Below are 18,490 nucleotides of genomic sequence, written 5' to 3'. Positions count from 1 at the left end.
TGAAGAGCTCTGGATGTTCTAAAACCACTCTATATATTTAAACGTGACAGCGTCTTCAAAATGTCAGAAAAGCAAATCCATCAACACGTTTGTGGACTGTCCTGCTGGCTCTCTGTCTGTCAATCAAATCTGTTGTTTGCAGAATAATAAACAGGCCACAATCTGCAGTAGCTCTAGACACTGGTGAAGGAAGAGAAGGTCCAAATATGAGAAGATGAGCTCTGGAGAGGTGCTGATGGGGCGGAGGAGGGCTGCACCAGCTGAGAGCAAACTGGAGAGTCAGAGCGTCCAAACGATAGGATCAACTCTCATCTGAAAATGTGTCTCAATAACTGACGTACGAGGAGGAGGAGAGACAGAGGAGGAAACCACAACTATGGAGACTTTTGCTCTTTCTTCAACCTTTCTTCAGTTTGGAGAAGCTTTCAGAGCAACACCAAAGAAACTAAACCATGAACTGATGTGAAAATGTTCTAAAATATGAGTCTTCACGTGTTTTCAGCCACGAGTCAAAAGTGAAAAGTGAAAATAAATACTCTGGAGAGGTTTAGGCGGCAGCACATATGCAGCAAAGTGTTGTGAGTTTGAATCCCGGCTACGAAAATTTGCTGCTTGTCCTCCCTCCTCTCTCTTCCCCATTTCACCTGTCTAATAAAGCCTTCAGGTCCTGCCATATTTGTGTCCTCAGCAGTAACCTCCTGTCACTCACCTGTGTGAAGCCCCGCCCACCTGGACCACAGCCAATAGAGGAGCGGCTCTGAGTCACTCCAGGAAGAACACACAAACAGGTTTCTTCCTCCAGCCGCACACTTTTCTCTGGGACACTTTGGACTCTTTGGATCCGCTCAGGTTTGACTACTTTGATTAGATTCAACACTGGCTTTAGTCCTGGATTATACCTGGTTTAGTCCTGGTTTAGTCCTGGTTTAGTCCTGGTTTAGTCCTGGTTTAGACCTGGTTTAGTCCTGGATCATACCTGGTTTAGTTCTGGTTTAGTCCTGGTTTAGTCCTGGTTTAGACCTGGTTTAGTCCTGGTTTAGTCCTGAATTAGACCTGGTTTAGTCCTGGTTTAGTCCTGGTTTAGTCCTGGTTTAGACCTGGTTTAGACCTGGTTTAGTCCTGGTTTAGTCCTGGTTTAGTCCTGGATCATACCTGGTTTAGTTCTGGTTTAGTCCTGGTTTAGTCCTGGTTTAGACCTGGTTTAGTCCTGGTTTAGTCCTGAATTAGTCCTGGTTTAGTCCTGGTTTAGACCTGGTTTAGTCCTGGTTTAGTCCTGGTTTAGTCCTGAATTAGACCTGGTTTGGTACAGATCTAGTTTAGGCCTTGGTTTATTTCCTGGTTTTAGGCCTTGTTATATCATTAGTTTAATTAAAACTTCTTTAATCATTTATAATGAGTGCTGAATGTATTTATTACGTAACTTTACATTTGTTAGTCATAGTTCTGTTTAGATTATTGACCTATTTGTAGATTTTGCCTCACTCATAATTGTCTAATATCACTTGTTGTTGTTTATCATTTCCCTGTAGAACTTGACTTGTGTCTGTAGGGGGCAGTGTAGGACTTTGCTGCTGTCACTTCCTCTAAACCCAAATAAATGGTCCTGTTTTGGTCCTTTTGGTTCCCACTGAATTTGTGACTGGTTTTAGTTCAGTTTGAATCTCATATGTTACAGTTTGATGTGAATGTGTTTTCTTGAGGCTCCATGAGATGAAACACTTGACTAAAGTGCAGACTGCACAGAACAGGCTGATGGCTCATGTAGTCTGTGTTTATTTCAATATAAGGACAAGTAAACAACCTGTTCATTTGTTTGTCCTTTAGTTTGATGTGACAGATCAGCACACATGTACAACCAGAACAACAGACATGTACACACTTATTTTAGACTTATATGTTTGTTGTTTGTATTTGTAATGTGCCATTTCATATTGAATATTATGGATAAATAAATAAACCATGTGATGAGTGGGCGGGGTTAAACAGTGTGATGTCATTGTGTAGGACTCTGGACTGAGCATGGATCAGAGAGAGCACAGAGAGGACGCAGTACCTCCCACCACCAGCAGGGGAGAAGTGACAAGTGAACGCTCCATTGGACGAATCATTGACTTTAAAAACAAACATGATCCACAGTAAGTCAGACACAATCATTAGATCTGATTATTGATGTGTGTTTATAGGACTGTTTTAGGAGTAACTGGAGTTAAGTCAAAGTCAAATGCTTTTAATCTTTTCCATTTGATCTGTGTTTTTCTTTACCAGGATCCACCAGAAACATCCTCGGTCTGAACCTGGTCCCAGCTGTGAGTCCCTCAGGAGTCACAGGTCTATGTTTGAACCAATAACCTTCAGGACAGAGCCGTGAGTCACATCTGTGTGTTATGGGATATAATAATTACATCATAGGTATTAAAGCACTGCTTGATATGATAAGGATCTGGAAGTGAGCTGCAACTACCACATAATCACCTCTTTTGAGTAAATGTGAGTTAAGAGACGCTGCAGGTGAAGAGGACAGAAAAAAAGACTTTACAGATATCAGTTTGAATCAGTTTGATCAGTTTCTGGGAAAATGGTCAGAACCAAATTTCTTGCTTCATTTTGTTGACATGTCAGATTATTATTTTTTTTAAGCAGACGTGTTTTTGGATTTCTGATCTACTGGATCTTTCTGAAAACGTGGTGTAAAAATTCAAATTTTGCTTCATTTCTTTGAGTCAAAACTTTCAAAAAATATCAGCTTTTTATTAGATATGAAAAAATCCTTGTGTACGATTAGTCAAAATCATGTTAAGTCCAAGTTTGTAACGTTTGGTGTGTGTAGGTGCTACTTTAGGCTGATCTTTATGTCTCTGTGGGAGAAAGCATTTTGAGAAAAGATCTTTGAAGTCACATTGTTCCAGAGAAATCTATGACATTGATTTAATTATATAATAAAACATCTTTAGGTGCAGACTGGGCAATGCTGTTGTTGCTTTTCTGTTCAAATAGCAAACTGACAAATACATGATTTAATGTCTGTAGTGTTAAATAAAATACAGTTTGAGTAATTCTGTTGAATATTTCAAGGACATACAGTCAGACATGTGGAGGTTCATGATTGTTATTGTGTTGGTGGGTGTGGTTCTTGTCCAGAGAGGGGAGGGGCCACTGTTCAGCAGCCTCACAGCAGGAGGATACAGGCTCTTGCTCAGTCTGGTGCTTCTGGTATGTTTGGACCTGTACCTTCTCCCTGAGGGCAGCAGGTGGAGCAGGTGTAGAGCTGGTGGTGTGGCTCATGCAGGAGGTTGTGCTCTCTCTTCAGACAGCGGCTGGTGTAGATGGGACTGATCTCTGGGAGAGAAGTCCAAGCTGTTTTTACCACACGTTGGAGAACCAAACTAAAAATCCATAGGTCAGATCAGAACTGATGGCACAGTTGTAGAAGTTCACCATCAGCGTTCTGGGGATGTTGGCGCTGCTCAGTTTCTCTGGCTTTTCTAGTGTTTACTTCAACTATTTCAGTTTAGAGAGAAAATGTGTGATTCATCTAAATTGTCTTCTAAATCAGTGTTTTTAATCCCAAAAACATTTTCATTGTTTTTTAAATTCACCAGACTCGAGCACAAACCAGAATCTTCTGCAGAATTCCCCAGCTGTGGGTCCTTCAGGAGTGACCGGTCTATGGGACATCAACATCCCTCATTTGTCCAATCACAAAGTCTCCAAAGTGCTGCACCGAGTACAAAATAAACACAAGCAAAATATGTTAAAAAATTAAAATAAAACTACATAAAAACGTACAAACAAAATAAAAATAAATTAACAACAATATGAAATATTAAAAAATAATAAAAGACGGTTGGAGGACCACACAATTCTCATGCCGGGTCAAATGCCAGTGAATAAAAGTGCGTTTTTAAACAAGATTTAAAAGCATCAACTGAAGGAGGAAGAGTGGGAGGAAGAGCGTTCCAAAGTTTGGGGCCAACAACAGAAAAGGCTCGTTCGCCTCGGCTTTTTAGTCTCGTTGTTGAAGAAGTTGGAACTGGTCCTCAGACCTCAGCGAGCGCAGGAGTGTAGGGGACACTGAGGTCTGAAATGTACGCGGGGGCCAGGCCATGAAGCACTTTAAAAACAAACAATAACATTTTAAAATCAACTCTAAAATGATTGAGGTGTAATATGTTCTCTACGATGTGGGCCCGTTACAAGTCGTGCTGCACTAACTGTAAGCGTGACAGGTTAGCTTGTTAGCTTGTTCGCGTGTTAGCTTGGCTGATCCCAGTGTACAGTGCATTACAGAAGTCAAGACGTGTAGAGATAAAAGCATGGATCACCCGCTCCAGGTCACTAAAAGATAAAACCCATTTGAGTCTAGATAAAAGCCGAAGGTGAAAAAAATAGATTTAACCACCACATTGATCTGCTTGTCAAGCTTAAAATCTCCATCAATGATGACGCCAAGGTTGGTGGCTGCAAACGTGATGTAGGGTTGGTGAGACCCCAATTCTAAATTAAAATCAACTGCTTTGTTAGGCTGAAAAACCACAATTTCCATTTTCCACAGCCAGCCAAGCCTTGACATCATCCAGACAGTTCAGGACGGGCGCCAGGGAACTATTTTTTACTGGCAGATAGACTGGGAGTCGTCCACATAAAAGTGATATGACATCCCATGTTTTCTAAAAGTTTGACCAGGCGGCCCAGGAGTGTTCCATTGTAGAAAAGTTTCAGTTGTACCATCTGGACACGGTTTTAGAAAAACAAGACATTTTGACTCTCCTCCAAGAGTCATTCTTAAAGATACAAATTTGGTCTGAGAACTCAAGTATTTATCCTAACCTGAGTAGGCCCTGACCACTGGGCGGAGCCTCCTGAGAATAGTCTGTCCTGTTTTTCTATTTGTTTACATTTTGTACAGCTTTATGTATCAATCTACCGGTAGTGTATAGTAGTATTTTGAAGCCATGGGGCGGCATCAGCCATGGTCATTCTGGTGCGAATCAAGTACTCATCAGTATTGAGGAGCCGCAAAAGCTAACAATAGGATTTCTTTGGCCAGTACAGGGCAGTTAGGGTAAGCAAATATGAGTAGGTTAAGGTGAAACTGTAAACAGTTAAGACTATTATCAGGATGTTTTGACTAGTGGGAGGGGCTTATTCAGAGTAGGCTAAATATTTAAGTTCTCGGACCAAATCCTTAGATTGAGAATGACTCTTGGATGGAAGTCAAAATGTCTTGCTTTTCTAAAAACAGTGTCCAGATGACTACAACTGAATCTGTTTCTACAATAGCACTGACGCAAGAATAAATGTTAATTTAGTCTCTTTGACAGAGTGGAGCAGCCGGGTCCAGAGGTCTCTAGTGGTCAGCACCATCAGACACAGCTGGACTCCGTATTTAAGGTCTGTCAAATACTAAAGTTTGTAAATGTTCAGATGAATGAGAACTTGTTTCACACAGACCTGACTCTGACTGCATTTGTGTTGTTTATAATGTGTCTGTTCAGCTTCTGGAGAAGGACATCTTCACTTTTGTCCAGAAGGAGCTGAAGAAGCTCCACAAGGTTCTGACTACAGATTACCCAGAATGCTTAGAGCCTCTGAAGGACGAGGATGAAGAGCAGAGGAGCAGCAGTGAGGCTGTTCTGAAGATCACACTGAACTTCCTGAGAAGGATGAAGCAGAAGGAGCTGGCTGAACGTCTGTGGAGAAGTAGGACCATTTAACACATTGAACAAGGTGCTCACAGTCATTTTATATTCTCTGAGACTCAGGGCTGTGTCTGTTGTCTTTATTCAGGGACTTATTCTGGAGTTTGTGGGCGTAAACTGAAGTGTGACCTGCAGCAGAAGTTTGAGTGTGTGTTTGAGGGCATCGCTAAAGCAGGAAACCCCACCCTTCTGAAGCAGATCTACACAGAGCTCTACATCACAGAGGGAGGGTCTTCAGAGGTCAACCAGGAACATGAAGTCAGACACATGGAAACAGCCTCCAGGAAACCAGACCCAGCAGAGACAGCCATCACATGTGAAGACCTCTTTAAAGGCCCAGCTGACACAAAAGGACCAATCAGAACAGTGCTGACAAAGGGCGTGGCTGGCATCGGGAAAACAGTGCTCACTCAGAAGTTCAGTCTGGACTGGGCTGAAGGCAAAGCCAACCAGGACATACAGCTGCTGTTCCCGTTCACTTTCAGAGCACTCAATGTGCTGAAGGAGAGAAGCTTCAGCTTGGTGACACTTGTTCATCACTTCTTTAGTCAAACACAAGCAGAACTCTGCAGCTTTGAAGACCTCCAGGTGCTCTTCATCTTTGACGGTCTGGACGAGTGCAGACTTCCTCTGGACTTCACCAAAACCAAGGCCCTGACTGACCCCTCAGAGTCTGTCTCAGTAGACGTGCTGCTGGTAAACCTCATCAGGGGGAGCCTGCTTCCCTCTGCTCGCCTCTGGATAACCGCACGACCTGCGGCGGCCAATCAGATCCCTCCTGAGTGCGTCTCCATGGTGACAGAGGTCAGAGGGTTCACTGACCCACAGAAGGAGCTGTACTTCAGGAAGCGGTTCAGAGACCAGGCTGACACAATCATGTCCCACATCAAGACGTCCAGAAGCCTCCACATCATGTGCCACATGCCAGTCTTCTGCTGGATCACTGCCACAGTCCTGGAGCATGTGTTGAAAAGCAGAGAGAGAGGAGAGCTGCCCAAGACCCTGACTCAGATGTACATCCACTTCCTGGTGGTTCAGGCCAACGTCAAGAACATCAAGTATGAAGAAGGAGCTGAGACAGACCCACACTGGAGTCCAAAGACCAAGAAGATGGTGAAGTCTCTGGGAAAACTGGCCTTTGAGCAGCTGCAGAAAGGAAATCTGATCTTCTACAAGAGTGACCTTAGCGAGTGTGGGCTGGACGCTGCAGAGGCCTCAGTGTACTCCGGAGTGTTCACACAGGTCTTTAGAGAGGAGCCAGGCCTGTACCAGGACAAGGTCTACTGCTTCATCCATCTGAGTGTGCAGGAGTTTCTGGCAGCTCTTCACGTCCATCTGACCTTCATCAACACTGGGATCAACCTGCTCTCAGAGAAAACACAGAAGTCGACAATATTCAGTGTGAAAAGAAAACTAAGGCACCTTCACCAGACAGCTGTGGACCAGGCCTTAAAGAGTCCAAATGGACACCTGGACTTGCTCCTTCGCTTCCTATTGGGTCTTTCACTGTCTGCCAATCAGGTCCTTCTACAAGGTCTGGTGACACAGACAAAAAGTAGCTCCGATACCAATCAGAAAACAGCTAAATACATCAAGAAGAAGCTGAATGAGGATGTGTCTGCAGAGAGGAGCATCAACCTGCTCCACTGTCTGAATGAACTGAATGAGCGTTCTCTGGTGGAGCAGATCCAACAGTACCTGAGTTCAGGACGTCTGTCTGAAGGTGGACTGTCTCCTGCTCAGTGGTCAGCTTTGGCCTTCATCTTACTATCATCAGAAGAAGATCTGGACCAATTTGAGCTGAAAAAATACTCTTCTTCAGAGGAAGCTCTCCTGAGGCTGCTGCCAGTGGTCAAAGCCTCCAACAAAGCTCTGTGAGTAACCTTTGTTTAACAGAAAATGGCTGGATTCAACTTCTACATAAACAATGTTGTCTCTCTCCAGACTGAGCAGCTGTGACCTGTCAGAGAGAAGCTGGGAAGCTCTGTCCTCAGTCCTCAGCTCCCAGTCCTCTAGTCTGAGAGTCCTGGACCTCAGTCACAATGCCTTGAAGGACTCAGGGCTGAAGATGTTATCTGCTGGACTGAAGAGTCCTCACTGTAAACTGGAACAGCTCAGGTCAGAGAGATTAATATTATTCACTATTATTACATAACTTGTTGGTGGTTATATTGGAAAATAACAACATAAAGTGAAATAAAGATAGAGGACTTGTTATTTGCGTAATTTGGATTAAATGTCCTTGACTGATTAGAATAGGCAAGGCAAGTTTATTTGTAGAGCACATTTCATACACAAGGCAATTCAAAGTGCTTCACAGCAGGAAAAATGCATTCAAATCACAAAGAAATTACAGAAATACAATAAAATTAACTAAATTAAAAATTATCAATCCAACTGATTTTCTAAACTAATAAAATCACAAACAAAAGAGAAGAGTGCAAAGAAAAAATCCTTTCAGTCATATGCGCAGCTAAACAAAACTGTTTTTAGCTTAGATTTGAACATTGTCAGAGTAGAAGCCTGTCTCACATCTTCAGGAAGACTGTTCCAGATTTTAGCTGCATAAAACTGAAACGCAGATTCCCCATGTTTTGTCCTGACTCTGGGCACCAGCAGGAGGCCGGTCCCTGAGGTCCTCAGAGTCCGAGATGGTTCATATGGCACTAACATATCCAAGATGTACTTTGGTGCTAGGCCATGAAGAGACTTGTACACAAGCAGAGCTGCTTTAAAGTCTATTCTCTGAGCCACAGGGAGCCAGTGCAGAGACCTGAGAACAGGACTAATGTGATCATACTTCCTGGTTCTGGTCAGGACCCGAGCAGCAGCGTTCTGGATGTACTGCAGCTGTTTTACAGCTCGTTTGGAGAGGCCAGTGAGCAGGCCGTTACAGTAGTCTAATCTACTGGAGACAAACGCGTGGATAAGTCTCTCTAAATCTGGTTTTGACACTATATTTTTGATTTTGGCAATGTTTTTTAGATGGTAAAAAGCTGCTGATGTTATTGATTTGACGTGGCTATTAAAGTTCAAGTCTGAGTCCATTATTACCCCCAGATTTCTAATTTGGTTTGTAGGTTTTAGAGCGAGACTCTGGAGGTGACCGCTAACACTTTCTCTTTGTTTCTGTGGGCCAAAAACGATTATTTCAGTCTTGTCTGAGTTCAGCTGGAGAAAGTTGTTTTGCATCCACAAACTGATCTGTTGGATGCAGTGACAGAGTGAATCTACTGGTCCATAGTCACCTGCCGACAGTGAAACATAGATCTGAGTGTCGTCTGCATAATTGTGATAGGACACATTTTCACTGCGTATCAACTGACCCAACGGCAGCATGTAGAGGTTGAACAGAAGGGGACCCAGGACTGACCCTTGGGGCACTCCACAGGTCAGGGTCATGTGGTCTGAGACACAGCTACCAATTTCAACAAAGTACTTCCTGTCTTCCAGATAGGACCTTAACCAGTTTAGGGCAGTGCCAGTGATGCCCACCCAGTCCTCTAGTCTCTGTAAGAGGATCCCATGATCGACAGTGTCAAAAGCAGCACTCAGATCTAACAGAATTAAGACTGAGGCTTTGCCCGTGTCAGTGTTCAGGCGGATGTCATTTGTCACCTTGACAAGAGCAGTCTCAGTGCTGTGATGAGGTCTAAAACCTGACTGAAAAACATCAAATGAGTTGTTAATTAAGAGGAAATCTGTGAGCTGTTGGTAAACAACCTTTTCAAGGACTTTGCCCCAAAATGGCAGATTAGAGATGGGCCGGTAATGACTCAGTACTGCGGCATCAAGACTGCTCTTCTTTAGGAGAGGCTTTATGACCGCAGTTTTCAAAGACATTGGGAATGTTCCAGATTGAAGCGACATGTTAACTATGTGAGTGAGTGGCGCTAACAAACTGTTCAGCACAGACTTTAGAAATTTGGTGGGTAACACATCAAGGCAGCATGTAGATGAACTCAGACTGGTGATGATCTCATGGACAGTTTTGTCAGTTACTGGTGCAAAGTGAGTTAGCTCTAAGTGTCTTGTTGGTTTTAGGGTAATTTTTTGCATTGTGGGATTTATAGCATTTTTAATGCCCTGAACTTTGTCATTAAAGAATAATGCAAACTCATTACACTTGGATGTGGAAATGAGTTCTAACGGCAGCTGAGCTGGAGGGTTTGTTAATATGTGTCCTCAGACTTTCAGGTTGTCTGGTCTCAGAGGAAGGCTGTGTTTCTCTGGCCTCAGCTCTGAGGTCCAACCCCTCCCATCTGAGAGAACTAGACCTAAGCTACAACCATCCAGGAGACAAAGGAGTAAAGCTCCTGTCTGCTCTACAGGAGGACCCCCACTGCACACTGGACACTCTCAGGTATGGACCTGTCCTCACTGAGATTTGTAACACCTAAGAGTGCTATTTACAGGTTAAAGGTGCCATAACATGCTTTTTTTCATGTTTGTAGTCTATTCTAAGTATATAATTGATAATAATAAGGGTTGTGCAACACCCTTAACATAATAGTCAAGAAATATCACCCTGACCTTGGACCCCCTCACCAACCTGGAAATGCAAACGGCTTGGTTTGATATTCGCCCCCACCCTTGCAAAGAGCAATCTGGCTCCCTCGCCCAACCCGTGACGTAGTTTCAGAGCGCGTGTGTGCCCCGCCCACCCGTGATGTAGTGTGTCCCCCACAGCTGTCAGCTCCGCGCGACTGAGTGAGAAACGATAGAACTTCAGATCAACATTACTTTGAGACTAAACAAATCTGGTGTTTATTCTACAGCGTGCGCAGAACAGATATATCTATAGATCTATAGATCTATAGATCTATAGATATATATATATATATATATATATATATATATATATATATATATATATATATATATATATATATATATATATATATATATATATATATATTATATATGCGGGGGGAGGGGGGATGGTGACGCGTGCCTGTGGTTATGACGCGGTCTTGTGTCTACCCCCCGTCAGTTTGGAGATTGGAGGAAAGGAGATAGTCTGTAATATAGCTAAACACTGCGGGAATCAATCAAAAAAACTTTCTGGGTACATATATGAAGCACAAATAGCAATGTAAGAAGGTTAAAAGCTCTGAAAAGTCGATTTTGCATGTTATGGGACCTTTAATATCAGGTAACAGTGTGTTCACTATGGTATGGACCAGTGTTAGGTCTGTCTACTGGAGCAAATGTTGGTTTAACGTTGGTTTCATGTTATTTCAAAGTTACTCATTAAGTTTACCATTTGTTTTTTTTGTTAAAAACCAATTGCCATAGTCACTGTGAGCCCCGAGGGTCATTGTGGGTCAGGTGGGTCACTGTGGACCCTTGGGTCTCTGTGGGTCACTATGGTCCCCGTGGGTCACTGTGTGCCCTGTGGGTCACTGTGGGTCACCGTGGACCCTTGGGCCTCTGTGGGTCACTGTGGCCCCCTGGTCTCTGTGGGTCACTATGGTCCCCGTGGGTCACTGTGTGCCCTGTAGATCACTGTGGGTCCCGTGGGCCCCTTGGGTCACTATGGGTCGCTGGGTCACTGTGGGTCACCATGGGTCCTGTGGGTCACCGTGGGCCCTGTGGGTCCCGTGGGTCACTGTGGGTTCCGTGGACCACTGTGGTCCCCGTGGGTCCCATGGGTCACTGTGGGTCCCGTGGGCTACTGTGGGTCAAGTGGGTCACTGTGGGTCCCGTGAGTCACTGTGGGCCCCGTGGGTCACTGTGGGTTCTGTGGGTCACTGTGGGCCCTGTGGGTCCCGTGAGTCACTGTGGGCCCCGTGGGTCACTGTGTCATTGTGGGTTCCGTGGGTCACTGTGGGTCACTTGGGGTCCAGTGGGTCATTGTGGGCCCCTTGAGTCACTTTTGGCCCTGTGGGTCATTGTGGGCCCCTTGAGTCACTGTTGGCCCTGTGGGTCATTTTGGCCATGCGGGTCATTTTGGGCCCCTTGAGTCACTGTTGGCCCTGTGGGTCATTGTGGCCCTGTGGGTCATTGTGGGCCCCTTGAGTCACTGTTGGCCCTGTGGGTCATTGTGGCCCTGTGGGTCATTGTGGGCCCCTTGAGTCACTGTTGGCCCTGTGGGTCACTGTAATAAAAACAGACTAAATATTTAGTTGTTTTTTTTATTCCGTTAAACCTGAGTTACAGATTATTTTATAGACTTTGTTTTAAACAGGGACATTTCTCCAGACTAAAACATAAAACCCACACTTACAGATCTAAATGATCCATAAACATTGAAGGGCGTGTACCACAGGTTGAGAACCTCTGTCAGCTTCTACAGAACAAACCTTTAATCTCACATGAAGTGAAAATCCTCTGTGAAAAACACTGATGTGTGTGTTTCTTTCAGACTGAGGCCCAAAGGAGAACGATGGATCAATCCCATCATGAGATGTAAGTCTGACTTAAGTCATTTCACACTGGTTAGTTTTATGATCTTATTTCTGACACAAACAGCACTTTAATACTCCACATGATTCTTATGATTGAACAGACTTTACTGTTGTTTTCTCATTGGCTCTCTCTTCTGTGGGCGTGGCCTCAGACTGTGTCCATCACTGAACACAGAGTTATTAAAGGTGCCATAACATGCTTTTTCTCACGTTTCGTAGTCTATCCTAAGTGTATCATTGATAATAATAAGTGTTGTGCAACACCCTTAACATAATAGTTAAGAAATATCACCCAGACCTTGGACCCCCTCACCAACCCGGAAATGCAAACGGCTTGGTTTGATATTGGCCCCCACCCTTGTGAAGAGCGATCTGGCTCCCCCGCCCAACCTGTGACGTAGTCTCAGAGAGAGCGGTGTGTCCCCCACAGCTGTCAGCTCCGCCGTGCGCCGCTCCCGCCGCGCGAGTGAGTTACAAACGATAGAACTTCAGATCAACGAGTCTACTTTGGGGGGATGGTGACGCGTGCCTGGGCTTATGATGCGGTCTTGGAGATTCGAGGAAAGGAGTTAAAAGCTCTGAAAAGTCGATTTTGCATGTTATGGGACCTTTAAAAATGGGCTGCAATGTTTTTTAATAAGTGGAATATAGCTTTCATTTTTTCACAACGAAGACGGTTAGTTTTGACAAATGAGAAAAAAAATTCTCGAGTTCATTCGGCTAAACCCAAGAAAACGCTATAGCAACCGCCTTGGTAACCGAATGCTTTAAGATCGGTTGCAAAATCATCCTCATTGTTCTCGTCTGAAATGTGCTAAACAGAGCGAAATTTTACGTTTTACACGACGAATCTTGCAATAACACAAGATGTGAAGCACTGCACTGATCTAGAGGGAAACGGGCTCTTTGAGGGGCCAAAACGGAAGATTACGGAAGATGTTTTTGGACACGATTAGTCCCGGACTAAGAGAATGTAAGCGGCGATGTGGAAAGTCTGGTATGCTACCGACATTTCACGACCAAAACCTTTTGGTCGTGAAAAGTGCGCATGCACGGGGGAGTGCGCAAACGTGCGTTTGTTTATTAGCGCGACGGATCGCATTGCATCTCTCGTCTCCCGTAGATTTCTGTCTACTTTCCAAAACCTTGCGAAGTATCAACTTGGATATGCAACAAAAGAAAGTTGCAAGATATTTTCAGTGCTTTTTGTAATCGCCGTATGCGCTGTCTGATTGATGCGTGTGCATGATGTTGTTCACGGGGAGAGTTCTGACCTTATGCATATCACAGGTTGTAATAAATATACCAGGAAGTTGAATGGACCGGTGTGTGGTATCGTTTTCTGAATAACTTGTCTGGGAAGTCAGTGCGCGTCCTCTGGGAAAGCCCCGCTCACAGCAGCGCTCACAGCAGTGCATCCAGCTGCGGCCGTGGATCGCCGCGGATGCACTGCTGTGAGCGCTGCTGTGAGCACTGCTGTGAGCGCTGCTGTGAGCGCTGCTGTGAGCGCTGCTGCTGTGAGCGCTGCTCTGAGCACAGCGCTGCACCGGGCTCTCCCAGAGGACGCGCACTGACTTCCCAGACAAGTTATTCAGAAAACTATACCACACACCGGTCCATTCAACTTCCTGGTATAATGTGGAGTCCGCAGCGTTGAGCAGCAGCACATTCTCGTCTCCTCATCGTCATTCTCATCCGCTCTATTTTCATGGTCTGACGAGGCTCAGACTCAAATACATGAGGCAGGTCATGTTCTTCAACATATGAGGTTCATCATCTGTTGAAATCTGCTCACTTGACGAGGATTTACTTGTATTTTGTTCCCTCTCGCTGTCCACTTCAGTGTAAATGTCCTCAGTGTTGGCTGGACAGTGTCACGGTGTGACGACACATTTCCGGGTGAAGGAGAGTATCTGAATATATTAAGACTTGGACACTAACGGCCAACGAGGACTTAACAGCACAATTTCAAATAACATTGCAGCCCATCTTTAAGCCACTGACACAGACACAGCTGTTTGACTCAGCACAGGACTGTCTACACACAAGCACAAGTGACTGTGGATTCATACAGAGACATCTGAAAGGAGAAAGTGTGTGTCATGAAGCACAGAGGAGTGAAGCAATGTGTGTAGTGACGTCACACTGAGCTTGACTTTGTCCACTGCACCAACAAACTACTGACAATTCAACTCTTATACTCAACATGAAACACACTGGATTGGTGCAACTAATAAATATAGAAATGAGAATCATAAACCAATTAAATCCTGTACATTTGAAGAATAAATAGAGTCAAATAGTTGTATCATGAAATCCTAATAAAGTGTGTCTCCACATGTTGAGACGCACAGGGGACTAACTGCTGCTGTGTTGTGTCTTCTCTCCATCAGATTTCTGTGATCTCACTCTGGATCCAAACACAGCTCACAGAGAACTCAAACTGTCTGACAACAACAAGAAGGTGACATGTGTGAGAGAGAAGCAGCTGTATCCACATCATCAGGACAGATTTGATTACTGGCCTCAGCTTCTGTGTGACACTGGTCTGACTGGTCGCTGTTACTGGGAGGTCCAGTGGAGTGGAAGGGTTAATATATCAGTGTCTTACAGAGGAATCAGAAGGAAAGGAATCAGTAATGACAGTTGGTTTGGAGGCAATGATCAGTCCTGGAGTCTGGACTGTTCTGAAGGTGGTTTCACTGTTCTTCATAATAACAAAGACACCGTCCTCCCTCAGCCCTGGTCCTCCTCTCGTGGGACAGTAGCAGTGTTTGTGGACTGTCCGGCTGGCTCTCTGTCCTTCTACACAGTCTCCTCTGAGCGACTGATCCTCCTCCACACCTTCAACACCACATTCACTCACTCTCTGGTCCCTGGGTTTAGTCTCAGGACTTATGACTCCTCAGTGTCTCTGTGCGCTCCGACAGACTCGCTCTAATGTGTGTGAAATAAAACATCTGTACAAACAAAAGACATTTATTTTAGAGTTGATTTGACAGAAGAAAACAAACTTCCGACATCAGCCTGACACAAGTGTCTGTTTTGAACAAATCACTGTTTTAATAAAATATTATCTTTACAGAATAATAAACCACAATATGCAGTGAGTAAAGAGTTTTTTTTACTTTTAAAATTGTTTTCAGAAAATGTGATGAACATCAATTGAATCCTAAAATGGTCATGTCTCCCCGAGATTAGAACCGGGCCTAAACCGGGTCTGATCCAACATGTCTGCTCTTGCTTTTGGATTAGGTTTAACATTCGACAGGTCAAATATTGATGGTACTATTTTACTTTTAGTTTTTCCCTACTGCCCCCTGGTGTCTGTGAAGCTACTCCTTCTGTTGAGCCTCTGCACGTTTAAATGCTCTGTGCTAATGCTAATGCTAATGTTGCAAATGTCAACAAATGCTAAATTTCCCACCCAGACAATGCTTTATAAACTGTAAAAGTAATAACACTGTCCGGGTTCATAAATGAACTAAATTGAACCCACATTTAATCTGATTTGAGCACTTTCCTGTTTCAGTGGTTTGTTTCACTTGTTTTGAGTCGTTAATGTTCATAAACTGTAATCCACTGCTCACTGTTTTTCCGACTTGACACTGGAACAGAAACTCTGAGAAAACTTCTCTCCAAGGTCCGAGTTCTGACCTCTGAGGACAAACGGAACTCAGCATAAAGTGAAGAGGAAAAAGTCTCTTTTTCTGAGAACCTGCTCCAAGGTTTTTTTTACATTTTAAAACTGCAGAAAATGAATCAGTGGAGTCTGGTCTTCCTTTAGATATATTATCTCATTATGTTTCAATGAAAATCTGTGTAGTTTAAATCTTGAAGCGTTACCATGGATTAAACATCCATAAAGACACATCAGCCAAAACAATGTAAAAAAGTAAAGAAAAGAGCCCTGGAACAACCTGATAATCTGTGTAAATCTGTGTGTCACTACTGCTAAATACATTTAGAACTCTGTCAAGTCAGAGTACTTATGAATGAACGCTGACTTTAGTATTATTAAGGAAATGCATCACATTGGGTCTGGAAATGTCTGGTGTGGTGGCCGTAGGAATTAAGAAAATTGGAAAAGTACTTTACCCACTGGACCCCCAAGGTCACCAGATTAAACACTAGCACCCCGAGTTAGATCCAGGGAACCTGGATAGAATGAACCCCACTTAAGGTCGCACAGGTCGACTGAGATGAACAAAAGACACAAAAAGGAATGCTTTAGATTTACATTTATGAATTAGTTACGTCCATGCAAATTTATTTAAATCTAATAATATATAACTCAAGCTCCTCAGGAGCAATGCATTTTATAAAGTAGATAAAGGTACAAAGTTGAGTTAACAATTTGACCTAAATAATTGAAATGCACGGCATAAAATGCCATGCCATGTATAATTGCTTGCGTGCGCACCAATCCACCAATGACTTACCAAAGAATAGTAAGAGTTAAGAATATACAGACAAAATGAAATGCACAGCGGCACCAGAGCGTAACCACACGCTGTTCCCACAGATCTATAACAATGAATGAAGTGCACCTGCTACTACTCACCACGAGGCACGCAAGGCAGAGACCGTTTCTCAGGGAGGAGCATCTGGGTCCACAGGTCATCGATGTGCCTGTCCCACTCCCGCTGTCGAAGTGGTAGAAGAAGAAGGAAAGGCAATAAGCAGATTCCAAGTGAAATTAAATATGAAATATTGTTGATAAAATAAGTAGTCTTTATCAGAGGATAGTGCTCAAGCTGCCATACTTCCCCCAGAGTTGCTCCTAGGGCAGCGGAACTGAAACTGTAGCTTTATATTTCTGTTCCTAACTGGCCTGACCATAAGTCATTTCAAAGAGGAACGTTTTAAGCCTGGACTTAAATGAAGAGACTGTGTCGCCTCTTTAACATGGACAGGAGCTGATTCCATAACACAAGAGCTCTACCTCCTACTGTGCTTTTAGAGACTCTTGGGACCACCAGAAGGCTCTACCTCCTACTGTGCTTTTAGAGACTCTTGGGACCACCAGAGGGCTCTACCTCCTACTGTGCTTTTAGAGACTCTTGGGACCACCAGAAGGCTCTACCTCCTACTCTGCTTTTAGAGACTCTTGGGACCACCAGAAGGCTCTACCTCCTACTGTGCTTTTAGAGACTCTTGGGACCACCAGAAGGCTCTACCTCCTACTCTGCTTTTAGAGACTCTTGGGACCACCAGAAGGCTCTACCTCCTACTCTGCTTTTAGAGACTCTTGGGACCACCAGAAGGCTCTACCTCCTACTGTGCTTTTAGAGACTCTTGGGACCACCAGAAGGCTCTACCTCCTACTGAGCTTTTAGAGACTCTTGGGACCACCAGAAGGCTCTACCTCCTACTGTGCTTTTAGAGACTCTTGGGACCACCAGAAGGCTCTACCTCCTACTGTGCTTTTAGAGACTCTTGGGACCACCAGAAGGCTCTACCTCCTACTGTGCTTTTAGAGACTCTTGGGACCACCAGAAGGCTCTACCTCCTACTGTGCTTTTAGAAACTCTTGGGACCACCAGAAGGCCAGCATTTTGAGAGCGAAGAGCTCTGTTTGGATTGTAGGGTTCTTACTCATTTCCTCCTCACACATTTGTACAAAGATGTAATGTATATTCTTTGGGACGAGCCATTACATTGTGGACACACGTGTAGCATTTTAGGATTTAAAAGGGGCTCCATCTGAAGCTTGTTCAGTAAAACATTAATACCTCCTCAGTCTCATTCTCTGAAAGGGAGAACACGATTCATCGACTGACAATTATAATTCTATAAAGATCAATACAAAGGCTCAATAAAAAGATTTTGTGTGGTTTAATAAACAAAGATATAAAAGCAATTAATGACACATTTGGTTACACAGGCTGGGCCTGGGCTCGACTTAGTTAGAAGAAACGCTGGTATTAAGAATTGAGTTTTGACTAATTCTAGTAGAATGACACAAGGGAACCTGACTTTAATGCCACTCTGCCAGTTTCAGCCACTCTCAGGTCTCACGTGTCCAAGGAAGGCTCAGATGTGGATCAAGGCCTCTTCAGAGCTCTTTGGGTCCTCAGAGGTCTTTGGGTCCTTGGAGCTGTCCCTGGTGCTGATCCTTGTGCAGGTTTAGCGTTCGAAGAGTTCGAAGAATCCAAGGTCCGTTGACTTTGTGCATTCTTTGATGAAGATGTAGCTTCAGCCATTGCTGAAAGTAGAGTTTGGAGACAAAGGGAGAGGGGCCCCCGGGGTCCACGACCCCGTGTGTCATGGCAGATGTTCAGATCAAGAGCCGAGGGGAAGAGAGAAGCGCGGTCTCGTCTGGTCTTTTATCTGACCTCGGAGGTGTGGCCTAGAGTGGGAGTGGGCTTTTAACTCTTA

The 18,490-nt window shown here is 44.2% G+C and overlaps 1 protein-coding gene across 2 annotated transcripts in view; it reads left to right on the top strand.

Moving 5' to 3' along the window:
* LOC140373027 (protein NLRC3-like) overlaps positions 1-18,490 on the top strand; it is a 73,991-nt gene that overhangs the window by 34,169 nt on the left and 21,332 nt on the right. Inside the window, exons 1-10 of one of the 2 annotated variants that reach the window (XM_072459856.1) lie at positions 792-849; positions 2,005-2,135; positions 2,266-2,364; positions 5,322-5,391; positions 5,496-5,700; positions 5,788-7,573; positions 7,644-7,817; positions 9,889-10,062; positions 12,067-12,110; positions 14,503-15,086. In XM_072459856.1, coding sequence (XP_072315957.1) covers positions 2,020-2,135; positions 2,266-2,364; positions 5,322-5,391; positions 5,496-5,700; positions 5,788-7,573; positions 7,644-7,817; positions 9,889-10,062; positions 12,067-12,110; positions 14,503-15,050 — 3,216 coding nt within the window. In that variant the 5' untranslated portion in view covers positions 792-849; positions 2,005-2,019 and the 3' untranslated portion in view covers positions 15,051-15,086. Of the gene's footprint in view, positions 1-791; positions 850-2,004; positions 2,136-2,265; positions 2,365-5,321; positions 5,392-5,495; positions 5,701-5,787; positions 7,574-7,643; positions 7,818-9,888; positions 10,063-12,066; positions 12,111-14,502; positions 15,087-18,490 lie in introns of those variants that run through there. The other variant, XM_072459855.1, reaches the window with a different exon arrangement.

The sequence above is a fragment of the Eucyclogobius newberryi genome, unplaced genomic scaffold (genome assembly GCF_026437365.1).
Source record: "Eucyclogobius newberryi isolate DKJ021-1_F unplaced genomic scaffold, fEucNew1.0.hap1 SCAF_283, whole genome shotgun sequence".
NCBI classification, from domain to species: domain Eukaryota; kingdom Metazoa; phylum Chordata; class Actinopteri; order Gobiiformes; family Gobiidae; genus Eucyclogobius; species Eucyclogobius newberryi.
The sequence above is the reverse complement of the archived record's forward strand: the minus strand, read 5'-3'. Positions and strand labels throughout refer to the sequence as shown.